The sequence below is a fragment of the Leguminivora glycinivorella genome, chromosome Z (assembly GCF_023078275.1).
Source record: "Leguminivora glycinivorella isolate SPB_JAAS2020 chromosome Z, LegGlyc_1.1, whole genome shotgun sequence".
NCBI classification, from domain to species: domain Eukaryota; kingdom Metazoa; phylum Arthropoda; class Insecta; order Lepidoptera; family Tortricidae; genus Leguminivora; species Leguminivora glycinivorella.
The window spans coordinates 52,794,354-52,821,993 of NC_062998.1; the positions used below are offsets into that span (position 1 = coordinate 52,794,354).

General features: G+C 38.6%; 1 protein-coding gene and 1 non-coding gene across 2 annotated transcripts in view; one reads left to right on the top strand and one right to left on the bottom strand.

Moving 5' to 3' along the window:
* Positions 1-2,256: 2,256 nt before the first annotated feature.
* Positions 2,257-27,640, bottom strand: part of LOC125240552 (laminin subunit alpha-like) — a 68,316-nt gene continuing 42,932 nt past the window's right edge. Inside the window, 15 exon segments of the mRNA XM_048148482.1 lie at positions 2,257-3,146; positions 5,745-5,979; positions 6,599-6,760; positions 8,914-9,150; positions 9,864-10,036; positions 10,968-11,123; positions 11,629-11,739; positions 12,901-13,127; positions 13,637-13,769; positions 14,441-14,624; positions 15,275-15,445; positions 16,457-16,612; positions 17,503-17,713; positions 19,131-19,299; positions 27,448-27,557. Coding sequence (XP_048004439.1) covers positions 2,884-3,146; positions 5,745-5,979; positions 6,599-6,760; positions 8,914-9,150; positions 9,864-10,036; positions 10,968-11,123; positions 11,629-11,739; positions 12,901-13,127; positions 13,637-13,769; positions 14,441-14,624; positions 15,275-15,445; positions 16,457-16,612; positions 17,503-17,713; positions 19,131-19,299; positions 27,448-27,557 — 2,698 coding nt within the window. The 3' untranslated portion in view covers positions 2,257-2,883.
* On the top strand, positions 4,009-4,080 carry Trnam-cau. Its single transcript has one exon. It is a non-coding gene; the product is annotated as a tRNA-Met (tRNA).

Below are 27,640 nucleotides of genomic sequence, written 5' to 3' on the forward strand. Positions count from 1 at the left end.
TGTAGGTACTATTTATTTTAGAACTAGATGGCGACACAGGTCAAGGATACGAAACCGAACCGAGCGAAGCTCGGTCGCCCAGATATTATTGTTTAAAGTGTAATATCGATAGCGTATTATGCAGTAAACTACCTACCTAATGTGGTAGTGAAAAGCTGATGAAGAATTAATCTCGAATCACGTTTAGCCACTTTTTTGTCGTCAACGGCCGGTCTACGTGCTCTTGTAAAGTCTGGTTATCAATTTACAAGCGTTAATTCACCGTACACTCGTACTTACTATACCAAAATCACTATTTAATCTTAGCTCATATTACCTTGACACTGGCAAAATAGTCCCAATGGACTGAAGCCATTTAATTTTGAAAACTGAACTCCATCTTACGAAACCTCATCTAAATAACACTGCAGATCATTCATGGTAGGTGCGTTTTAGTGTTTATTTTTGTATCCCTGGGATTCATTGCCAAAATGGACCCCAGGCTTTCATGAGCCGAGGCAATGCCGGGGTACTTAACGCTAAGAATTTTGGACTCTACTATTAAATAAAATAACGGTGGTCACTGGTAATTAGAGCTACCAAAAGCAGCTGAATGGATAGAGATATAAACCCTTTTTAATAGTTTTAAATGATTAACGGTTAGTTTCATAAGACTTATATTGACCGGGATGAAAACCGTGATTACCTTTTGGGTTTTTATTGAGGTCCCGATAGATCGATGAGGGTATAGGTACGCAACTTTGACATCCACCCGCCGTTTTCATTTTCCCGTGATTATTATGCATGCAACTGCGTCGAAATATCGAGACCTCCATAAAAATCAAAAGTTAATCACGGTTATATATCCCTGTCAATACTAGTCTTATGAAACCCTTTTTACTTGACACTTCGCAGACATATATTTTTGTCAGTGAGTTTTCGTTTTGAGAGGTTTCCAGAGATGAACCGGAGTGTTAACTAGACTTTAGCCTAGAAAACATTGAAGATTTTTTAAAACACATTATTGAGGCTACTCATAGTGCTGGTTATCCTTCACTGATTCATAAATATCTTCATAAAATACCAAGCAAGGACAGGGGGTAGATTATTCGATTTATCTACGGGTACACTTGCCTTCATTCCTTTAAGTAAATATTAGGAAAACTGAATCAGTACGAAACCGCAAAATTACGTAAATAAGATTTATGAAATACTTAGATAAAATGTCAAATAAAATGACAAAACTGTCAATACCTTTTAAAAAATATTAATGTCAATTATAGTATGTTATGCAGGTTTGATGCTGATATTTAAGTACGTATTCAAATTTAACGCCATCTGTGTATCTATGGACGAACTACAAGAGAAATAAGGGTGGTTACCCTCTTACAAACTTACCCTAACTTGTGTTACTAAGTGTGATTGATAGATGGCGCTCAGATACACACCATTTTAATAAAGAATACAGTCGGCATCATTTGTACAATGAAGTTTACCAGAATATTATTGTCCCAGATTTGTAAGAACCTCTTTTTGACACATGACAGCGTCCACAATACGTAAACTCGCGCAACCTAATGAAATTTTAAATAAAATCCTGTAATAATATTTAAAAAATCAAGTACCTACTTAAAAACAATATTTCGCTTACTTTAAACATAATCTAGCACATGTTACATTTTTGCGGATCTTCGTTAGTGAGTATTTTACGATATTAATTTATCACGCAGGATTTACTTACAGTTTATCATGTCATTTTTATCATTCATTTTTATTTTTAAACTAGTGCTGTGGCAGTCTGTCATTTCGATTCATATGACATTTCAGTAAGTTGATAGAAATCGTATATTTGTTTAAGCGCCTCCTTGTACATAGGGCCTAATCGATTCAACCAATTCGAAATTAATCGTTAGATTTGGCAAACGATACGTCTTAGCCACATCGCAACATGCTTCAAAACAAATGTGTCAAAAATGTGAACTTCCAAATCCGGGACAATAATTTATTTGATCTTACGTTTTTTTATTGGTGTTACTTTTATGTAGAACTGCTTCGTTGTTATGTGTCATGTTTCTTAAAAATATTTATTGGATAGAACGTAGTATTTATTATATTGTTAGAAAACACAGGCATCAGACTACCACAGTCAACTAGCCTTGTCGCGCGTGAGTACATATATCAAGCGCGACTTCAAGTATGGACTCGCGCGCGATAAGGCAAGTTGTGCTAGAGGGGCAGGTATGATTTACAAGATATTGTAAGAAAACAACGTTTGGTTTTGGTTCTATTTATTTCTATTGATTTGGTGAGAGAGGCAAATATATTTCGCTAATATATAAACTTATATTAAAACATAATACAGTATACAAAAAACAGAAAAGGTATTGTAACAGTGAAAATATAAATTACCAGAAGATAAATGAGTGAGAAAGAAAATAAAACTTTAGTAAACGGTAAACTATTGAAAAAAAAACATAATATGTAGGTATAATAGGTCCTATTATTTATACAAAAACACAATTTGTATGGTTTCATAAATTTACATTAACTTCTCAATTACTTTTAATTTTCACTGTCTTTGTTTCGATACAATAATATGGCACATTTAGGTATAGTATAAAATATATAAAATACAATATAGTTATTCTTATACATATAAAATAGATTCGAATTGATAAAGTTCAAATTTCACGTACTTACGAGTTATTTCAGTGAAAAAATGTTTCCATACGTAGAATTCGAGTAGGTAAATCTTTTTTACCATTCAGTTCAAAAATGCAATATGTTCTACACATGACTCTCAAGTAGCAACATTTGATTGATTCAATTTGTGCCAGGTTTTTGTGAAACTATCTAAAAAGGAGCACTGACACTACAGAAATGAAGCAATTTTTATTAAAATCTCTAATCGACAGGGCAAGCGCCTATGTGTGTGTCCCTATGCGCCGCGGACAGCGGTAAGGCGACCGGCTGCTCCCTGATCTGTATGTTCCTGATGCAGCCCGTGAAGCCCCGCTTGGAGCGGACGCCGCGCACCCGCGCCACGGCCTTCTCGTGGCCCCCGATGTACAGCGCCGAGCGGGTGTCAGTTGAAGGCCCGGTGCCGAGGCCGGCGTCACCGAAGTGGTTGTCGACGCCGACGGATACCACGTGACGGGCTTTTACCACTGAAATGGAAAGGGTTTTGTTAATTTCATTTTTATAGCTTATAGTACATTGTGCAACAAGGGGAGGAAATTGAATATTACTAACGAGAGCCGGAGCGATTTAAAGACTCGAGTTAGTAATATTCATACTCCCCGAGTTACACACAATGTTTTTCGTCATACTCGCAATGTAAAAAATATGTAAATAGATGTAAACAAGTTAAGTACGGTACAAGAAATTTCATTATTCCCTTGGGAGAACGATTTTTCTATAACGCTCCGCCTGCGTGCAATAGCACATTCAAATTAAAGTGCAGGTGTGATGAAAAATAATTTACCTATAGTAAAAATATTTTGTTATTTCGAGTGATTTAGAAACGGTCATTATGTATCACCTTAGACAATTGATGTTTTTTTGTATATTGTTTTAACATTTAGATAGTTCATCAATTTCATCATATATAGGTAATATAATATTAGCTCATTTTGTTACCATGTGAATTGAAACAAATTAAAAAAATTGAACTCGACTAAATTTTAAATCGTATTCCTTTCATTATTTATTTTATTATTTGTTTTATATTCATTAAATTTCAATATGAAAATAAAAACATAAAAGAAAATACATACATCTCTTTAAGGTATACCTAGGTAATTAACATTAAGGTAATTCACACCAAAATTACCAAATTATAACGTAATAAAGCTCACAAAAAAAAAATATTTACGTAAAAAACTCATAATCAAAACAAAATACTGCGCAGTTTAAATACTCGTATTATTGTAAACGACTGTACAACATGGCGCTGTTATGACGTCATTCACGATCGATCGCCACCCCGAATACTAAATATGGTAGTCAATTTCGCCACGTCACCCGTAGAGCAGAGTGGCGCAGCGGAAGCGTGCTGGGCCCATAACCCAGAGGTCCGTGGATCGAAACCACGCTCTGCTAATCACTTTTTGCTTTTAGTTTTTAATAAAAATTTTATTTTTTTGCTTCTATGAATTAATGAGAGGCACATTTTTTGTATAAACGCTTGTAATATTTATGTAACCTACCCAAAAAAGTGAGAAATACTAAAATAAAATCACAAAAATGTTATCAAAACCCGTGTAATGTAATGTAAAATTATATGATAAAAATCTTGCATTCTAGTTTTAATGTTAGTTAGGTGCATTGTATATGCGTACCAAAATGAATGAAAAAAATCTCATCCTTCTGTAAAAACACCTCAATAGATGAACTTTTAACTCTTTAAAACTTCGACTTACCTCGTTTAATATGACGGCCAAAATAGACTAGACTATGGAATGTAGAATTTAAAGGAAGCCTAACTGTCGAAGTAGAACAGTCGCAAAAATGACCGGCTGTCAGTGTTAAACTGAAGTTACAAATCTCTCCGCTAGGAGCGCATGTGTCACTCAATGGACAGGAACATGACATGACATTAGACGTTCGTTTCTGTAGGCTGATTTCGTCAAGTTGTACATGTCAAGACGTAGTCCCGTGGTAGTGCGCTTGCTTCGTATGCAGATGTAACCAGGTTCGATCCTGACAAGCGGTCTTTTTGTTATTATTTTTATTTTATTTGAATTATCTTTTTGTGTATTTTAATTGTGTTTAGTTACTGTTTTATTTATGATATGTCTATTTACATTGTTTGTCCCATCTTAGGTAATGTTGTAAGTCTTTCGAATGAAATTTCCTTTATTTTCGCATAAATTTAATTTTAATGTTGTAACAAGATTTATGGATAATAATAAAATAAGGAAAAAATATCTGTAGAAAAACATATAAAAAACCCTCATCAGGATTTGAACCCGGGACCTCTTGCTCCGTAGGCGGGGTTACTACCGAGAAGGCTAAGAGATTGTCAAATCCTTATGTACCAGCGATTGCCGCGCCACCTATCTCCTCTTTTATATGTGCACATTTGATAGTTAAAGATATCGCTCCTCCCTCTAATCTCCATAGACTAGACTACCAGTGGCCCGTTTCTCGAAAGGCACAAGTGTGTTTCCATGACAACCCATACGATTTGACAGTTCGCGCACTTGTAATACAAGGCTTGTACTTTTCGAGAAACGGGCCCCTGATGTTCGTTTCTATCGCTGATAGCTCATATAGGTATAAGCTAACTCGCTTTTGGTGGGATCAGTTTCTAAGAAGTGAAACCGTCTTGCCTACCTTGGATCTTATGCCAGTTCCCATCGCACAGCGATGTAGCCGATGTTGGCTCCCCCCCAGCTTGTAGCTCGCGTGGAATTCCCCCCTCCCGTTCTCCAGGTTCCCCGCCACCTCGTTCTCCAGCAGTTCCAGCACCAGGTCCATGCAGCTGGGGCTTGGTCTCCATGACAACGAGACTATCGCCTGTCTCTTTACGAGCATGTGTTCCATTAATTTGGAGGAGATTTGGCATAAGATGTTTTTTTAGGATAAGAAGTGGAAACATCGCTGACTTACCTTGTGTCTTGAGCTAGTTACGATTTTTTTCTACCAAAAAAGTTTACAGCGTAGGCTCTTTTGGGCCTGGTCCATGGATACAAACAATCTATGACCTAAATTGTTTTTTTATCAGTATGAGAGGTGTAAGCAACTAAGCATCATTTTCCCACCTTGGATCTTATGCCAGTTCCCATCACACAGCGACGTAGGCTCCCCCAGCTTGTAGCTCGCGTGGAACTCCCCCCTCCCGTTCTCCACGTTCACCACCACCTCGTTCTCCAGCAGTTCCAGCACCAGATAGTCCTTCTTGCCGTGGACGGCGAGAAGTAAGCCGGTCGTGTTGCGGGGCTTTATCTCCATGGAAACGGAGAGGCTGTGGCCGACGCGGAAGTTGTTTTCTTGGAGCTGGTGGCAGAAAAATCGATTGAGATTGGTACTTAGTATTTTTAGGGGTGACAGTGAATTTTTTTACAAAAATTGCGAAGCGTCAGATGGACGTGACAGGTGAAGGGAAAGCTGGCGATTTTCTCGTCAGCATTCTTGGGTATTTGTACGCTCGTGTGAGTCATGTGTTAAGAAGTTTCAATGTGTAAATTTGCTGATATACTTACATAAACATATATATTTATATATTATATATTAATTCTGGACTTGACACTAGAATAACTCAAACTGGTATACAACTAGGGAACAAATCAAATAATTTTATTGAATATTTTTTGATTTGTTCTTTATCAAGTAGTCACACTACTATATATTATAAAGTATATAGACTACTATACACTACTATATAGACCACCCGCCCGCTAGTCGTGATGACGTTGGCCGCGTAAGCTGAAGACCCGAGTTCGATTCCCGGCTCGGCCACCAGTGGGCCTTGTCGTTTTTCTTTCGTGAATGATATCTAATTCAATTCAAAACTGGTAAATTATTTACAGAACGCGTTGATTGGAATCCAGATTTCTTTATCCCAAAAATATGACTAATTGTAATCAATCAATCAAATTTTAAATAGAAAACCCACCTTCAGATAATTGCTAGTGGTATTCGTAGAAGGCCCGAAGTAGACACCGTCTTCAATGTTATCTGTGCAACGTAGAGCGTTGACTCTACGTAGGACTTCAGTGACGTACTGCCCATTCATGATGAGGCCTTTGAGGCAGCCCTTGAATGGTTGGTAGAAATCCTGGGATGAAAGAAGTTGAGATATTAACACAGATTATATTTAAGAATATTGTAGAGAGGAGGTTAGACGTGAAAAGCAGCCAGTGAAACGCCGCCTAAGGGCCAAAGGTTACTAGAAACAAATACAGTCCTGGCACTGTCAGTGGTCTCCAGAAAGTAACCATTATGACTAAGCGTGGTGGAGATCTTTGAAATCCGCGCTAAAGAAATTCCAATGATACTTACTGCAAGGTGTTTCTTAGCAGTATCAGGACTCTTCAACCCTCCATAATAACAAGGATCAGTCAACGGCACATGGCTATTACAGCTCACACGGGCCTCATCAAAAATCTGGTTTCCTTCAATCTTTCAACAACTACCAAGATACTTAAGTTCATCAATACTTACCTACTCCAAGATGTTTCTTCGCAGTATCAGCACTATTGAACCCTCCATAATAATAAGGAGACTTCAACGGCACACGGCTATTACAACCAACACTGGCTTCGCCAACCATCTGGTTACCTCAACCTTTCAACGACTAGTAAGATAAGTTCATCAATACTTACTCCAAGATGTTTCTTCGCAGTATCAGCACTCTTCAACCCTCCATAATATTACGGAGCAGTCAAAGGAACAGGGTTATTACAGCTCACACGGACCTCACCAAAAATCTGGTTGCCTTCAATCTATCAACGACTACTAAGATAAGTTCATCAATCAATACTTACTCCAAGATGTCTCTTCGCAGTACCAGCACTCTTGAACCCTCCATAATAATAAGGAGACTTCAACGGCACACGGCTATTACAACCAAGACTGGCTTCGCCAACCATGGTTACCTTCTGGTTACCTTCATCTTTCAACGACTACTAAGATAAGTTCATCAATACTTACTCCAAGATATTTCTTCGCAGTATCAGCTCTCTTCAACCCTCCATAATATTACGGAGCAGTCAAAGGAACAGGGTTATTACAGCTCACACGGACCTCATCAAAAATCTGGTTGCCTTCAATCTATCAACGACTACTAAGATAAGTTCATCAATCAATACTTACTCCAAGATGTTTCTTCGCAGTATCAGCACTATTGAACCCTCCATAATAATAATATTTGGTTCGCGGAGACTTCAACGGCACACGGTATGACTGTCCCTCTATTACAACCAAGACTGGCTTCGCCAACCATTTCATGGTTCTTTAAGGCATCAAAATACCCTTTTCCAATTTTTTTGTGCGAAAAACACGCGGTGCTTTCGGGTCTGTTACTTGGTCCTTCTGGGAAGGCTTACCTTCATCTTTCAACGACTAGTAAGATTAAGTTCATCAATACTTACTCCAAGATGTTTCTTCGCAGTATCAGCTCTCTTCAACCCTCCATAATATTACGGAGCAGTCAAAGGAACAGGGTTATTACAGCTCACACGGGCCTCATTAAAAATCTGGTTGCCTTCAATCTTTCAACAAGTACCAAGATACTTAAGTTCATCAATACTTAATTACCTACTCCAAGATGTTTCCGCAGTATCAGCACTCTTGAACCCTCCATAATAATAAGGAGACTTCAACGGCACACGGCTATTACAACCAAGACTGGCTTCGCCAACCATGGTTACCTTCTGGTTACCTTCATCTTTCAACGACTACTAAGATAAGTTCATCAATACTTACTCCAAGATGTTTCTTCGCAGTATCAGCTCTCTTCAACCCTCCATAATATTACGGAGCAGTCAAAGGAACAGGGTTATTACAGCTCACACGGACCTCATCAAAAATCTGGTTGCCTTCAATCTATCAACGACTACTAAGATAAGTTCATCAATCAATACTTACTCCAAGATGTCTCTTCGCAGTATCAGCACTATTGAACCCTCCATAATAATAAGGAGACTTCAACGGCACACGGCTATTACAACCAAGACTGGCTTCGCCAACCATGGTTGCCTTCTGGTTACCTTCATCTTTCAACGACTACTAAGATAAGTTCATCAATACTTACTCCAAGATGTTTCTTAGTAGTATTAGCACTCTTCAACCCTCCATAATAATAAGGAGCTGTCAAGGGCACAGGGTTATTACTGCCGACACTAGCTTCGCCAACCATACGATGATCAACCACCTTCTCACGACAAAGAACAGTTCAGTATGCACCAGTGAAAAGAGCTAGTTACTTACTCCAAGATGTTCCTTCGCAGTTTCAGCACTCTTCAACCCTCCATAATAGTACGGAGCAGTCAATGGCACAGGGTTGTTGCAGCTCACACTGGCCTCGCCGACCATCTGGTTGTCGACGGTCAGCTTGCCATGACCGCTGGTCCGGCTGACCGTGATCGTGTGCCAGTCTGTGCCGCTGTAGGTGTCCGGGGAGACGATGGTGGCGCTCTCGCCGCCGCAGTTGAAGGCGAAGTGGATCTGGAAGATTTTGTTGGCATTACCAAAGAGGATAGAGTATTAAAGAGCGTTACTGTCAAAGTAAAATGTGTAATTACAGTGCATAGACTGCCATCTCTCGACACAGGCTTAAAACTTTTGAACCTCAGTTTTGACAATTTGGCCCATATTGTTAGCTTGATATGTTTTAAAATGACAAATATTAATATTAGCGCCATCTAGCCGAGCGTAACCCAAAGGTGTATCGCCATCTAGCTCACCGTACCTTTTTCTGTATGGTTTTGGGTACGTTTTTTTCTTAGACTTTATCTGTCTATACGAAGTTATATAGGTCTTTGGCATTACTGATAAGGACCATAAATAAGGGGATCGTGTAGTAAGTGAGTGAGAAACGTCAAAAATGTGTGTCTTATTTCATCTCCTCGAGCCGCTACTTTACGCAGTGCGCACCTTCTATCTAAAGTTCCATAAGACAACCTCGTTCGGACATTTAGCCCGCCTCCTTGTCACGTCTATATTTATATTACGTACATATATTCATAGTAATAACAGTTCAGGTACTGTTCAGGTGATTGAGTAAAACATAATGCAGAAATTGTAAAAAGACCTCAGGGTTGCCATTAAATCCAGTTTATACCTTATTCCTGATTCCAACCATCGTTCTGGAGATCTTTCGTTAATGAGCTACAAAGTTTTCATGAAACCTATTTCAGATAATAAACTTTATGACTTACCTGGGCATCCTTCATATAAATAGCCAGGAACTGGTCCTGGGCTCTTTCAGCAGTGGCGTAGAAGATGATACCGCCATGCTTGTCGAAGGTTCTCAGGGTCACCATCAGATCCAGTTCATCCGACTGCCGGCCTGGCAGTTTGGCGTACTCGATGCGGCTGTCTTGGCGAGTACCTGATTAAAACGTATCCAAAAATTATAATCATCTCAAAAGAATCAAATAATTTGGTTACAGATGTATAGTGCGAAAAGGGTTTCCTTTGTATTTTTCCGGAAACGTTCGTATTTGTCATGCTATTTCAGTCAATGTCAGTACATCTTGTAAGTAGACTGACTGAAACAGCATGACACGTTCGTACGTTTCCGTAACAATACGAAGGCAAATCTTTTCGTACTACATGTGTGTCTATACTTTCTATAGACTTTTTGGAATTTACGACAGATGACTTGGACAGGCGGAAAGAATGAGTGAAAGAGGTCTGACAAAGAAAGAAGGAGTAATTGAAGCCAGAGTTAGAAAGGATAGACCTCGTTTGACTCTCACTGACCAAATCTGGGAAATCCTAAAGAAGGACCAGATCAGCAGCACCTTGAACCGGCGAGTAGACGCTTCCATGTATACGTTATTAAATAAAATGAAGTCTATCAGGATCGTAGCAAGTGGAAATCTCTGAATAACCTTCCGAGAAACCAGCGTAAAGCGTGGAGTTTAATTGGAAGATTCTAAAGTTATTTACTTACCAAATCTGTACCCCTCAATGGGATACCCTATAGTATAGTGATTGTCATGTGCCATGGCGCAGCTTCGTTGGTTGCAGGCGCCGGTCGCGGTGTCGTTGGCTGTAAGGTTGAAAGAGCCATCGTGACGTGCGGTCTGGTGATCGGCTCTGGACTAGGTTTATACTGGCACTTGGGTGACCAGCTCTTGAACTGAGAGAGACTGTAGTTTGTGGAAGCTGGCAATTTTCTAAGGTTACTTACCAAACCCTTTCAGTGGGATCACCGATGGTATAGTGTCACCTGTTGTAATGTAGGCGGTTGGATGACCAGCTCTCAGACGCAGAGAGACAGGGTCAACTTTCTAGAAGATTTTTAGGCGACTTACCAAACCTGTACCCCTCAGTGGGATCCCCGATGGTGTAATGTTTGTCATGGGCCAGCGCGCAACCCGGCTGTGGCTGCGGCGCCGGTCGCGGCGTCGTCGGCCGCAGGGTTGAAGGAGGAGCCATCGTGACAGGCGGTCGGGTGACTGGCTCTCGGACTAAAAACATACAATATATCTAATAGTTTCTTCAAACCAAGAGCGAATTGGACCTGGTCCTGGTCCTAGAGCCATGGTCCATCGTATGCCACGTTTTCGCCTAGGCAGTTTGTGGCCATGAGAAAACCGTTCGAAATTAAAAGTAAATGGCTGATAGTCCGACGGTTCCTCTCTCTGCAGCCCTAACCACCGGCAGCTTGGGCCCTGCCCCGCTGCTGGCGGCACCCTAGGTTAGGTTTTTTATAATGTGTTTATATATTTTGTATTGTTTTATATGTGGTTTTGTATTTTACTTTTATAATCATATTATAAAATAGCCTAGCCTAAGACTTAAAATAAATAAAGAGAATAATAATAACTTAGTTCTTCCAAAAGCTGAGTTTTACTGGCATATTTTGTGGTCATTCACGTCTATGCCTCGAAAAGGGCTGAAAGTAGACAATTTTAAAGTGAAGTAGATTAATAAAAAACTGGTTTATTACTTATTTGATGATTATATATTTACCTGGTGGTGGCTGCGTCTCCACCTCGCCCTGGGGATTTTCAGGCGCGGGTGGTGGCACCGTCGGCAGCACATGGTGGGTTGGAACCACTTTGGGCTCCTCCCATGTCGTTTCTGTAACAAAGTGCTTATAAATACCAGCTTGGAGCAGGCTTCAAAAGAGTTTTTAGCACAGGAAATGGATTTAGAGGATTACAGTCGAAGTAAAATTTTTAGTCACACTATTCCTTGACACAAGTAGGTCCAGCATTCTTCCATTTATCTGCTATGCAATCCAGGAAAGCAGTATTAGAATTCACTGATAGTGTCCCCACATCGTCCAAATGTAGCCCCTCGTTTACTAGCTGCTCTAGAAGGTTCAACACCCTTCCATTGATAATTGCATCTGCAATGCAACCTCTGAAGGCAGTCTGTCTACTAACCTGACGAAGTGAATCCACTGATAGTGTCCCCACACCGTCCAAACGTAGCCCCTCGTTTACTAGCAGGCTCTAGAAGGTTCAACACCCTTCCATTGATAATTGCATCTGCTTTGCAACCTCTGAAGGCAGTCTGTCTACTAACCTGACGAGGTGAATCCACTGATAGTGTCTCCACACCGTCCAAAGGTAGCCCCTCCTTTACTAGCAGGCTCTAGAAGGTTCAACACCCTTCCATTGATAATTGCATCTGCTATGCAACCTCTGAAGGCAGTCTGTCTACTAACCTGACGAGGTGAATCCACTGATAGTGTCCCCACACCGTCCAAAGGTAGCCCCTCGTTTACTAGCAGGCTCTAGAAGGTTCAACACCCTTCCATTGATAGTTTGCGTCTGCTATGCAACCTCTGAAGGCAGTCTGTCTACTAACCTGACGAAGTGAATCCACTGATAGTGTCCCCACACCGTCCAAACGTAGCCCCTCGTTTACTAGCAGGCTCTAGAAGGTTCAACACCCTTCCATTGATAGTTGCATCTGCAATGCAACCTCTGAAGGCAGTCTGTCTACTAACCTGACGAGGTGAATCCACTGATAGTGTCCCCACACCGTCCAAACGTAGCCCCTCGTTTACTAGCAGGCTCTAGAAGGTTCAACACCCTTCCATTGATAATTGCATCTGCAATGCAACCTCTGAAGGCAGTCTGTCTACTAACCTGACGAAGTGAATCCACTGATAGTGTCCCCACACCGTCCAAACGTAGCCCCTCGTTTACTAGCAGGCTCTAGAAGGTTCAACACCCTTCCATTGATAGTTGCGTCTGCTATGCAACCTCTGAAGGCAGTCTGTCTACTAACCTGACGAAGTGAATCCACTGATAGTGTCCCCACACCGTCCAAACGTAGCCCCTCGTTTACTGGCAGGCTCTAGAAGGTTCAGCACTCTTCCATTGATAGTTGCATCTGCTATGCAACCTCTGAAGGCAGTCTTGGTTGCCGCCTTGTAAGTGGCTACGTAGTTGTGCGTGCCACCGAGGAGGAGCACGCCGTCTAGAATGTTGAGTGGTTCTGGAGCTGAGTCGGAGCTAAAAATTAAAACGAATTTTATTTTATGTCTATACCGCTGACCTGCAATCGTCAGCCAAATATTATGCTTCACAAAAACACATGTTTCTAATAGTCATTTCACTTGTCAAACAAGTTTTGTCATTGCCTCCGATTTTGAGCGTTTCGTCACCTTAACAGACCACTTCAGGCAACTCGCGAATTGATTATCTTATTTATGTTTCTTCAGTGGTATATCCACTTGCTTGGCAAACAGTGATAAAAACGAACACTAACTAGTCTAAAAACGAACATTAACATGGAGAGGTGCCTGTTCTGTTTTCTCTTTGCCAGTGGTCAGCATCAACGCAGGTTTTATCACAAATCAAAAGGGATGCTCGACGATCAGACACGGCCACCAAGTTTATAGATGCTGTGACAGAGTTCTGTAGCGTACGAAGCTGCAATATAGGTAACATTAACGTCCCGCTGCTGGTCAGTTAGCGTCCCCTGCTATCGAACTAAAACAACCAATTCATCGGCTACATACCTGTAATGGTCATAATCGTCCACTCTCATACGGAGCGCGGCACCATGGCTCACAGTCACCACATGCCACTGTGAGTCGTTGTATGTCTGCGACGTATCTAAAGTGTCTCGAGGACTCATTAGCACTAGTTTTCCTGTGAAACAGAAAAAGTATATTAGTACTTACTGATAGTTGAGTAAATAGGTATCAGTGGCGCGGCATCGATACTACTCGATTCCCTCAAATTCTCCAGTACCTGCAGAAGTCCATACAAAACAGACCCCGAAAATCCCTGAGGCTTTACCAACCAAAATTTTCACGCCACGCTACGGTAGGTATACTAATTAAACTTGAGTTACTGCAGAGAAATAGGTAACTGGCCTGGATGAAAGGAACATCTATTGTCCATTAAAGATAGTTCGTATTAAGTCGATTAAGTAAGTACTAGTCACAACTCTTGTGCTGCTAAATGGTAAACTCTATTTCGGTACGTTTAAATATGTTTGAAACGAGTAAGGAAAAGGAAATATTCTTTCGAGGTTAAAAAACATAAAATGGAACTGAAGATTTTAGAAGTAATGGATAGGAGATAATGCGAGGGAGAATTTAAGAAAAAGTAGTTGGAGATCTATGCGTCAATGTTCGTATTGTATTTCGTCTAGACGCCGATGTTTACTTGTGACCAACACCAAAACTGTAGTACGTTATGACTTATGACGCTAAAAGCAGGAGGCCCTTCTCTTATAAAGGTGCTATAACATTTGCTATGGATTGAGGATCTCTCTCTAGAAATACAGTTTATTGCACATGTGAATTTATTCTTACCATTGGTCAGAGACAGTGTCAGACTGTCCTGCATGATAGGCGTCTGTGTTCTGCTGATGTAGACAAATATCAGTCCGTCAGGCTGGTCTGTCTTGAACTTCAAGGTCAACTGTAATCCCTCAGTGGAGATGTTCATGTAACGAAGGGTGCTGTCGCCTCCTGATAGGGATACTAGGGATGCGAACTGGAAAGAGAAACAACTGTTATATGACCAAAATATACCAGTAACTGGAGACAACGCCAAAGATTTGGGAGAAGCTATTAAAGTCAGAAACAAGAAATAAGTCGGCTATAAAGCGAGTTTTCAAATACGATTTAGGTACTCGTAACACTAGTATTTGATGTTAAATAAAGTATATTATATTCTAGAGTGAGGAATACCGAGATCCGTCGTCGCACTAAGGTGCAAGACGTAGGTTTCGCTATTAACAAACTAAAATGGAGTTGAAAGGGACAGAGTGATGTCAGGTGGACTAAAATGTTAAAGGAATGGTGGCCGTTAACAAATGTATAAAGTGCCTGGCATTCATTGGCTCGTTGGGTCGACGACATCCGAAAAATTGCGGGTCACAGCTGGATGAGACTAGCCCAGGACCGGGAGAAGTGGCGTACTGGAAGAGAGGCCTATGCTCAGCAGTGGGCGAAAAGGGTTGATATGATGATGATGATGATGATGATGATATTCTATTTTATTCTAGATGGTCTCTTGCAGTAAGCAACATTTGAACGTCGCTAGTAAAGACAGGCCATTTTTGCCAGTGATAAACTGACCAACAGCTAACCAAACTTCTTACAACCGAAGTCGGAGCTTCTCATTCTCCTTTAGAAACTCACCTTGCACCCATCTCCGACCCCGATAGACTCCACACTGTTCTTGCTAAGGTCCACACTGGCTTCGTTAACATTGATCTGCCTCATGCATCCGTCAAATCCTTGGTCAGTGATCTGGATGATACCCTTGTTGTTGCCACCGAAGTTCATGCTATCTACAGCATAGATCTCGCTCTAGAATGGGAAAAACATAAAGAAATATTTGTAAATCATCAAATATGGATTCAAAATTCTCTAAAGACCCACCACCATTTATCATTTTTAGGGTTCCGTAGTCAACTAGGAACCCTTATAATTTCGCCATGTCTGTCTGTCCGTCCGTCCGTCCGTCCGTCCGTCCGTCCGTCCGTCCGTCCGTCCGTCCGTCCGTCCGCGGATAATCTCAGTAACCGTTAGCACTAGAAAGCTGAAATTTGGTACCAATATGTATATCAATCACGCCAACAAAGTGCAAAAATAAAAAATGGAAAAAAATGTTTTATTAGGGTACCCCCTACATGTAAACTGGGTGATATTTTTTTTCATTCCAACCCCAACGTGTGATATATTGTTGGATAGGTATTGAAAAATGAATAAGGGTTTGCTAAGATTGTTTTTTGATAATAATAATATTTTCGGAAATAATCGCTCCGAAAGGAAAAAAAGTGCGTCCCCCCCCTCTAACTTTTGAACCATATGTTTAAAAAATATGAAAAAATCACAAAAGTAGAACTTTATAAATACTTTCTAGGAAAATTGTTTTGAACGTGATAGGTTCAGTAGTTTTTGAGAAAAATACGGAAAACTACGGAACCCTACACTGAGCGTGGCCCGACACGCTCTTGGCCGGTTTTTAACATTTTAGGAGTTTTTGAATTTAAGAAGAAGCCTAATCAAATTATTTGCTTCTTTTAAATAGGTAAGTTTTTCTACAGATGTCTAGTGCGAAATGCTTTTTTTCGTATTTTTCGGAATCATTCGTATTTGTCATGTTAGTTCAGACAGAATCAATACGTCTTGTACTGAGACTGACTGAAATAGCATGACACGTTCGTATGTTTCGAAAATATCTTCGCACTATACCTGTAACAGATTCTCCACACTAGAAGATGTTGTTGATAACTTAAGAGTGAAAGGGATCAGCTAAATATTGTTCAAACTTTACACCACTACTTCATCTGATTCATCTATCCCTGTCACACATACCTGGGTAGACGGAGACACCATCTGGCTGCTCTCATTGTCCACGCTAAGCCAGCAGCTCTTGAGGTGCCGTCGAGCGTCCAGCTTGTGCCATTTGCCGTCGTTGTATTCCTTGGTGGTTCCGACGATCACCAACTCTTCTGGGTTGCCGAGGGACACCTTTGAAAAATAAGAGAATGATGAATAAAACACATTGGAATTTAAAATTTATAGTAAAACTTCTCGAAACGTCTGGCGATATGATGATAAGCCATATCATTATTTCCTATGACAATCATGGGAAGTAATAAATAGGTACTTAAAATTATCACTGAAAAGGTTTCAACCATGAAACTGAATTAGACCGTCTCTCCCCTGAGTCCTGAAGAATAGAAGCACGTAGGTCATCTGAGGGTCATGAGACTCGACTGACCTGGTCAATGGGACCTGCGGGTTGGCCATGAAGCGCTAAAGCAGTTCAGTTTAGGTTGAGAGAGAGGGGCGGATCTATGTAACTGCTATAACTGTGTCTCTTTCTCTCGACCTACACTGAACTTATTTAGTACTTCATGGTAAGCCCGCAGGTCGGATTGACCAGGTCAGTCAAGAGTGTCAAGACCCATGACTCTCAGATGAAGAATCTGCTTCTATAGGCTAGTTTCCTACTAGTCAAACCAGCTTCTTTTTAAGAACTGTCCAAACGGTTTTCTAATATGGAATTCCTATGAAATACTGAGGAGTGACGTCACGGTCAAGTCATTTACTTTATATCTTTCTCTTTGCCTTATTAAATATAAATTTTGGTTAAATATAACTACTGTCCATGTTTTTCTTCAAATTATGTGTTACTTTATTTCGTGCACTGGATAAAATATTTTATTTTAAGTATAGGAAACTAGCCTATTCTTTGGGACTTAAGAGACGGTCTATTTTGTTTGTTTTTGATTCAGTTTCGTAGTGATGATTTTAAGTAAACACCTGTCCCGTGACTGTCGTGGCAAATAATGACATGGTCCTTCACTGCCCCTTCATTGCATTAAGGACACTGTTTAAAAAGACCATGAGCTTACCTGCAAATAGACTTTTCCATCCTGCATCTGAATTGAGAAGAAGTTCTTATCATCACCAGCCAGGAAGATCAGACCGTTCCTGGCATAAGTTCTGAAGAAGAGGAGCACATGATTCTTCTGAGGGTCATGAGATTGGACGGGCATGGTGACGTGAGCGCGTCCGTTGAAGCGGTATTCTTGAGGACCGGATTGGGAGGTTATCAGTTTGTCTCTGTGAACATATATTAAGATTAAATTACCCTCGTATTTACGATAAAAAAACAAATGGAAATTGTATGTGACATCGTAGCTATCAGATAAATTGGAGCTGGTGCTCAAAGACATCTGAACGCACATTTAACAAATGAAAAACTTGCCCCCGTGACGTGGTTCAGGCATCTGTGGCTAAAACGGAGGACGCTGGTTCGAATCCAGCATTGGGTGGCCTTGGTCATTATTTTCTATGATGCACGCGACATTTATTTTCAGTTTAAAATTCCTATTGTATAACCTAACCACAAAATTAAAATTTTGAAAAAACCCCCGACCGCGACATAGTGGACCGATTTTCATGAAACATGGCTAAGAACACTCCCGACTAACTCAGCTTTCAGACAAAAAAACTAAATCAAAATCGGTTCATCCGTTCGGGAGCTACGATGCCACAGACAGACACACACACAGACAGACAGACAGACAGACAGACAGACAGACAGACAGACAGACAGACAGACAGACAGACAGACAGACAGACAGACAGACGGACAGACAGACAGACACGTCAAACTTATAACACCCCTTCGTTTTTGCGTCGGGGGTTAAAAACGAATCATGACGACAACCTTGGCGACCCACTAACATGAAGTATAAGTAATATATAAAAAATACTCTGAAAACTAAATAAAACATAGAGGAATAACTAACGGAAGAGTTGTAACTCCATACATCAGTAAATACTGGTTATTTGTATAGGCATAGTTAAGTAACATCTAGCGACAATCACGCGTTAATCACGCGTCAACTATAAGTACTGCTGCTTGTCAATAGATGTCGCGACGGACGAAAAGTCTAATGCTCACCAATATTCAGCTAATATTACAATAGTATTAATCAGTATTCTGTTTTCAATTCCTTCATTTTTGGCAGACGAGACACAATTGCCACCTATTATCGAGTAGTGGTACTGATAGTTCACGCTATTTGACGCGTGATTGTCGCTAGATGTCACTTAACTATGCCTATACAAATAACCCGCATTTACTGATGACAATGTATTTTTATACAATTTTTTTGACATTTAGAATTTATTCTAGAAGTTTTTAGACTAGTATTTTTTTATACAATTTAGATTGATATCATTTTATTAAATCAATGTAGTTTTAAAACAATATTGTTTATTGCACCAATAAATTGCTCTGATATTTAGAATAAGATGAATATTGTACACTGTTGACAATTTAAAAGTGCTTATTGTAAGCCTATTTGAATAAAGAATATTTTGATTGATTGATTGATTGATTGATGTGTAGACTTACAACTCTTCCCTTACTTATTCTTCTATGATAAAACTCAATATTTATGGAAGATTTCGAAAAAAAAAACCGTCGGTACGCGTATCTTTTAGAAATAGTATTTCGTTTCTTCCTCACCTCTGCCTAGCACCCTTAAGTTTCTGCGCAGCCGCGAAGTTCCACAGACCAACGGGCGTGTCTCCGAGCATGAGCTCCTCGATTTGACCCTCGAACGCCGGGTAACTGACGCCCTGCAGCTTGGAATTTGATGGGACGCCGCCGACGTATAGCTTGGATTTCTGACGGTCTGTATAAGGAGAAAAATATGTCAGTATATTTATCATGATTTTGAAATTAATGCTTGGAACAGGTTGACAAGAACGACGAGGCTCAATTAAGAGGGGGTCGTACGAAATCCTCGAAAAGTGCATTCGGCGTTTAACAAATGCTGCTCACATTTCTAAATTAAATGAAATAAAATAAATGTAGTTATTATCTTAAAGAGTGTGTCTACAACTTTTGACTATTCACAATCTCCAATTATTAACGGTGTAATAACTAAACCCACACAAAGTTGACCTAAAATGAGAAAAACGTATGTCGCCGTTTAGTAAACTTTGTTAAAAAAATTCAATACTTTAGTTATAACATTAAGTGATTCTAAAAGCCAGATAAATGGACTAGAAGTTTTGAGGTTTTTTATATTTTTCCTCTCAAAGGCAACGAAGAAATTTTACCTTAAATTTAAACTATCGTAAAATTTCCATACATTCGCCATTGCTGTCAGAATTCTCCTTTCGATTAGATGCCGTGAGCGGCTCATCGGAGGCAGACGTGTCGCCGGTCGCTCCGCGTTGACGTTTAAATTTGACAAATATTTTGACAGAAAATAGTGTACGTACACAAAAAACCATACCAGTGTAAAACTGTGCTCAAAATAAATAGGGTAAATCGATAATGTCAGGTGGAGATCCAATCTCATTTAAACTTTAAAGGTGCATGGCTTGTGCATAAAAAATAAATAAAAATATATCACATTATTAAAGAAAATAACTAACACAACCGAATGAGTATAAATGATTTCATTCTAGTTCGGTTAAATTGAAAAAAGTTTCATGTTTTATTTTACTCATTGGAATAAATTTTCATTACGCTGGTATTAACAGTACGTCATTTTAAAAATATATATGACAGCACCTACGTCACATTTTGTCAACCAGGTTGTATGTAAACAATTACAATTTAATTTATTTTTACATATTTAGATACTTATTAATCGATTCTTACTTAGAATAGAAGAACGGGAAAGGCGGGCGGGTATATAAGTACCTATATTCCGTATGGTGTGCTTCTGGTTCAAATTTATATATAAAAAAATGTTTCAATTTCATTAAAGATTACCCTGTGCATACCACGAACACGTAAGTAACCGTAAGTTGATCGTTGTTTAGAAAGTTAACGCTCGTTTTGAATGGTACTTCTCCATTCAACTAGACAAGATGTTCATGGAACAGTCACCAGCATATGTCATATGACTATGAACGGCCGTGACAACATATCCGATTCTCTATAGGGGCCATAAGTATATGACGACATATTCCCGGCAAAAAATTGTGATGCTTCGTGACCGGCAAAAACATAGTCTCTCTTTCTAGCGTCTCGCGAGCGTAGCGTCGGGCCAACTGTATGGAAAAAGACGCCGCGTCGAGTCGGCGCGGCTTAGCCATACAGTTGGCCCGACGCTATGATCGCGAGACGGTAGATATGGGAGGGTCCTTATCCGTATAAATATCTGATCGGGTCGCTTAAAAATATTTGTTTCCTTATAAAAATCTAAATTACACTCTCACTCGCATAATTATCTATCCATTGTTAAAGCAAATATATATCTTACGGGCTAGAAATCATTAATATGTAATTAAAGTGCAATAACAAACCCTACCTTACTTGCCTTAGAGCGGTAAATTGTATGAGGTGATTTGACATCTCATGAAACACGTGCAGTATTATATTGTCATTGCATATGTCTGTCTCATCTGTTCTTAAACTATGACAACTAAACTTATTACAAAATCTGATATCAGAAGCCTTTTTACAAGCTTTTATTCAACTTGCCTTGTTAGTATGTATCTTAGTTTGGGTCAAAACGTAGAAGCTAAATTTGACCCACTTTTCGGTTTCCGATTGAACTGAAATTTTGCACACATATGTAAATCACGTGACAATGCAATATTATGGTATCATGGAGGTGATCTGATGATGGAGCAGAAAGGTGGTCAGAGGAACTCTGTTATGAAACGTCGTATCCCCATTGAGTAAGGGGTTTTTAGAAACATCTCGGAGAGCAATAGATGATTGTTGGAAGAAAGGTACAGTCGGCTAAGGTAAAGCTTGTGCCAAAAATGAAATTTTTGCAAAAAAACTTATTATAAATTGGGAGGTGTAATTTTTTATTATCTCTGCATTTCATTGAGAAGAAAAACCGGCCAAGAGCGCGTCGGGCCGCGGTCAGTGTAGGGTTCCGTAGTTTCCGACATTTTACATATTGACAATTTAAAAAAATACCGTAATTTGGGGTGAATATTATATGGTTCCGGGGGTATATAATGATATTATATTTTTCCACATAAATTTCTTCTATTTTCCGCAATAAAAAGTAGAAAAATAATATATTTAGGGGCATGAAAATGTCTGTCAAAGTTGGCATTCAAATTTATTGGATTATTTACTCATTTTAACTTCATTTTTGTGTGAAATTTTGCTCAGAATTTGTTCCTTATCCTTTTGAATGTAGTGTATACCTACACTTCTAAAGTTTATGTTTAACAGAAAATCATAAGACATAATTATCGTCACTACCTTAAAAAAATCTCGTATCTCATGCTTCTCCTCAAAGTTAAAACGCAGTAAGTCTATATGCATTCCATACATACTTACTACAATTTTCTTTTCATTGATAGACGAAGATACAAGTTTTTTAAAAGTAGTGACGATATTTTACTTTTTTTATGGTTTTCATGAAGAAAGCGATGCAACTGTGTTGGGGAACTTTTACGGGATGAATAAATATCCGCGGTCTGAGGGGTGAATAGGATCAGGAATGGGGGGAATCGGGTCGCAAAGGGGGTAAATAGGTTTACGAAGGGGGTGATTAGGGTTGGAAGAGGGGTGAATTGGGATGTGTGGTCAATGGTTGTCAAATTGTATAAAAGATATATAACTTACCTAAAGTGATGTTTTTATAAATGACCTCTCTGTATATTGACGCAATTTATACGTCAATGTATTGCTTCGTAGTTAGACTAGATACAAGAAATTAACATTGAGAAATGTTTATTTCTTGTATCTAGTCTAAAAGTTAAAAAGTTACTTTAAAATAAAAATCATATTAAGTATGAAACTATACAACTGGGGAAGAAATAAAATTATTTGAATAATTTTTGATTTGTTCTTTTTCAAGTTTATATAATTAAATAATAAATTCTCAATTCGCTCAAAGGTTGGAAGAGACACCTTATAGGGATAAGTTCGCCTTTGTACACCATAACTATACTGTATTTATATGTCCTAACTTGTCTTATGTACAATAAAGTGTTCACATACATACATACATAAATTGAAATAGATATCATACACGAAAGAAAAAACGACAAGGCCCACTGGTGGCCGAGCCGGGAATCGAACCCGGGTCTTCAGCTTACGTAGCTAACGTCATTACCACTAGGCCACTCGCCCGCCGTGTGGTACCCAACGAAATGTCTCTAGTGAATGTTATCTCTGATAGGCACATTTTGACCACCTCGTATCTTTAAGGCCCATTTGCACCAACCACTTAACTCAGTGTTAGTGGGCTATCAACTGTCAAATTCCATGTAAAATGGTGGGTTAACCCTCAGGTTAATCCTCCATCTTCGTTGGTGCAAGTGGCACTTAGAGGATTACGGTATAGCGAGCGGGTTCGATTCCCGGCTCAGCCACCAGGGGGCCTTGTCGTTCTTACTTTCGTGCGTGATATCTATTTCAATGCATAAGCAAGAAAACGGTTATGACTTTATTTTCAAGTAAGTAATTCTTACTAATAAACTTTTTTTTGCCATTTAATTTTGTAAGGTAAGCTCCCGCCGAAGATCAGCGCTGATGAAAAGGCACCAAAGAAAACACGTCCGTTCCATACAAGATTTATTAGCAGACAGCGAAAATATAAACCTACCCACAATCAGTCGCCGCCTAATTACTAAACTACACATATATGTCACAAATTTATTTAAAAAAAAACTTAAGTCATTATCAGTTTGCCGTTAATATTTGTGGGGTTTGAAATTGGACCAGAAGTGATATTAAAAAAAAACTATACATTTATAACCTTTTTAATTTTGGAAGTCGGTTAAAAAATCCGGCCAAATGAGAATCTTTATTCGCACAATTGTAAAACTAAATTATCTTTACTAGTTACCTCCAAAATACTAAATGAAATGACATCTATTGCGACTTAAGTAGTTTGCATAAATTAGTAATCCAATTCATCTAGAGACGGCGCTCCACTTTGGGCTACTTTATACATCGTTTTCTGAATATTTTGGGTTCCTGGGGTCGGAACGGGTATAAACTACCGTAATTTGTGGTGAATAGGGCCAAAACCGACTTTTGAACGTCGATAGCACTTTTTTTATATGTGCCATGCTAATTTTTTACACAAAAAATCTTGCAGCGGTGTGAACTTCGGTTTGTATTTGAAAATATGTCGTTTTATTTAGTAATTTTCGCTCACCCCAACGTTGGGGTGAATAGGGAAAAGTGCTAGGGTTGACTCTTTTGGACTACGAACAAAACCTGACCTGTCACTAGCATATTCTATTTATTTTACCAAAAAATAAGGAACTAATATGTTATGAGTAGTCGGTTATGTATAGGCTTGGGACTTTTGGATGTTCGCTATGGTTCTGGCATCCGCAGAGTCGCCATTATGTTAAAAAAAATTTTCGAAGTCAAAGTCAAAGCCTGGAAATAAAATATGTTAGATGTCATGATCTATACGTATACCTATAACAATATGCAATTAATTTTATCACAAATCTATTACACACACGTGTCGAAGTTCACAGTTGACGCGATATGCATAATATATACTATAATACGTACTTACGATTTACTTTACTATGCATCCTCTTTGAGACTCGTGTTTTTTTTGACAGATTATTGACATCTATTTCAAATAAAAATAAAAACACTTGAGTAATAAGTTGTCAGTTCAGATGAAATATCGTTTACGCAATTTGTAACAAATTTTTAAAATAAATAATTTTACGACTTGCGAAATTAAATCCTGGTTAGCGCCGTATCAGGAATAAAATATGATGAAGAAAAGTCTAGTATATTTTGCTCTTTATGTGATGTTCATTTCAAAGCCGGAAAAAAAGTATTTATTGCTAATCATATTAAAAGTGTATCCCATCAAAAAAACTGTGGTGAATATAGCTTGTTGTTAGATTGGATATAGAGATATTCTTGTTAGATATTTTATTTCCAGGCTTTGACTTTGACTCCGAAAAAATTTTTTTAACATAATGGCGACTCTGCGGATGCCAGAACCATAGCGAGCATCCAAAAGTCCCAAGCCTAGTTATGTATTAATAAAATAAATTTATCGAAATCTAGACATATGATAACCTTCAACCAACCTTATAGCTAGATGGTGCTCTGACGCAGTGAACAAGTAAGTATGGTCGTGGGCAGTGCGGATAACGTGTCAAAATATAATCATAGTTTGTTGCTATTTTTCATGTTTAAATAACTTCTAAACTAACGTAGTGACGTTAGTAACTTATTATTAATCTGTGGTTTACCCACTGGTATTCAAGTAAAGGGTTCACAGTGAATATTAGCTTGCCAGAAATGTGTTTCTGCTTAGCTATACCATTGTAAGTATTGAGTTTTGTATCATAAAGTCAAACTAGGCATTTATTACTAGTGTGGGGTGTCTTTGATCACTTGCATGGGGTAACATTGACCATAATGACACATAGTTGATTATTGTCTGATTATGTCACGCTACTTGTTGAGGCTGATAATTTGATCTTTTCGTGTGATAAATATTGAAACAATTGCAAATAAAGTTGGTTTTTCGAAGATGGTAGGTAATTTTTATTTTTGATCAAAGTAACCCCAAAATAGCGTTAAAGAGTTGTAATATTTGACTTTGCGAACCGTTTTTTTATCTTTTCTTGAGATAAAATACTTTTGCAAAGGGTTATATTCGATTACCATTAAAAAAAACATAGAGTATCAAAGTAACCCCAATGTCAGTTTAAGTTTGATCTCATAGTTTTTTTTTTCTGCGTACATTATTTTGTTATTTTTCTAAAATTTTAGCTGGAAAAGACTAAAAAAGTTGTTGGTCCCTTTTTTTCTTTCTTTACATTTAATGGGTAAAAATACCCATTAAATGTAGAAGCTAGCTACCCATTAAATGTAGAAGCTAGAGAAGTTTAAATTCCCAAATTGGTCAATGTAACCCCAGTTTACGGTAGACACCGTGAACCTATTCTAATAATTCTCTTTTTATTTGAAAGAAAAATCGTTACGATACTAAAATATGCAATCTAAGATGCTTTTCATATATAGTTAAAAACTTAGTTCAGAATTTTTTTTTGCACAACTTTTATAAATTGTTCTGCCTATCAAGTTTAAAATAATTTTCCTAGAAAGTTTTTATAAAGTCCTGCTTTTGAGATTTTTTCATATTTGAGAAAACAGCCCTTATTGCCTGAAATACGGCAGTGATATTGACATTGACATTTGCTTTTTCTTTGATGGTATTTTGACTGCACTGTTGTATTTTTTGCCATGCTAATTTGAACCTTATCTCTGAGCGATGTTGTTTAATTTTCAGTCACGTCACAGATGTTTATGACATAACATCTAGGTATTTAGCCATTTAAAAGAAACTACATGGGGCTTTACAGACGTGGCGACTGCAACTGGTACAGGGCCTAAGCCATAATTTAAAATTATGTTGTGATTTTTATATGTATTTGTGTTTTATTTAATACCAAGTATGAGTTTCAACATTTTCAACCCAAGAAACTGAAATTAAGAGAAGAGACTCGGAAATTGGGTAAGATCAAGAGTCTGATGCAGATGGCGATGGCGCGGTATTGGATAAGATAAGATATGCGTCGATATTCCCTGTCTTTCTTTGTGTCTCTGACTTGACTGCTGCTAGCTGTACTCTATTCATTAGGTTTTTATTTTATACACATACTTTATTTTTGTATTAAACTAAATGATAAAAAAACCTAACGACCAAAAAGAATTAAGAAAATATCTGATAGTCTTTAATACAACCCGCATATACGTAATGCACAGCACAGGCCTCTGAAGACCTGCAAGGCAATCATGGTCGCGCGATAAATGATAAAACATCGGACCGTCCCTATTGCACTTACAAATAGTGCGATAGGGCTGAATGTTTTATCATTTATCACGCGACCATAATTGTCTGCCTGGAGGTATCGGCCTTCACAGACGACTTTGAATAATGTTTGCGTAAAAGTAACGCAAAATGAAGTGCAAAGTAATTTGGAATACACCTAGATAAACAATCAACTGAGTAAGGAACGTTAATTATCTACATATTTAGGTAAACTTAAGTCACATGAGACATGAACAGAGAAGGAAATTGTCTCTGTCCTCTTGTATGCTACCTTTTTTACAATTTTAATTTCTCAAAGGAGGTCAGTAGCTGACTACAAACTCAAAATAACACTCTTGAAAAAAATTAAGGGTCACTGACCTTTCACAGTAAATTGAGGTAGTGTGAGTGAAGGGTGTTTGTGTGTGTAATGGGGTAATTTGACAGATTCTGAAAATTCTCCCTGCTCTACCCCCTCTTAAAGTTAAAGATCAGATTTCTAAGAGCAGCATGTGTTGCCAAATCAGAAATATCTTCGAAAAAATGTGAACAATTTGATAGCGGACGGTTACAGTAATGATACCAGCAGGGCTATGATGCCTCTAATTTTATCACTTATCAACGTGGATAAGACATCTGTCACTCTCACGCTGACATAATATTATTTGCCAGAACGTGACGGATACTTTATACACGTAGATAAGTGATGATGTTTTTTTTTTTTTATTGAAAACAAAGATTACAGTTATACAGTTTCTAGTTTTTTCGCCAAACTTACGTTTAACGGCGAAATGAAGCACTCATTTTCAAAGTTAGTACCTTAAATTAAGCGTCTTAGGCTTCTCGAGCGATAAAATGTCAGTTAATTCTCCAATAGTAGGTACATACATTGTGCAACGAGGGGCGAAAGTAAAATATTGCACCCAAGAGTAAGTTAAATCGAGACGATAAGTTCAAAAGTTTCTTGTTGACTTCAGTCTCCAAAACCTATCATTGATCCGAATCCCAAACAAGACAATGATAAAAAGAAACTAATAAAAGTACCCAGGTTGAAAATGGTGTGTTGTCCTGGCAGCACGACCTCCTTGGAGTGGCTCTGTTCCGTTCCATCTTCTAGAGCTTCACGGATTGTGAACTTTACGTTTCCTCCAACCCTGTAATGTGATTGAAATTTAGACTAGCAATCAATATTGGTCATGGATTTTTTTGCTCCAATCAATATCGGTGCACGGAAATA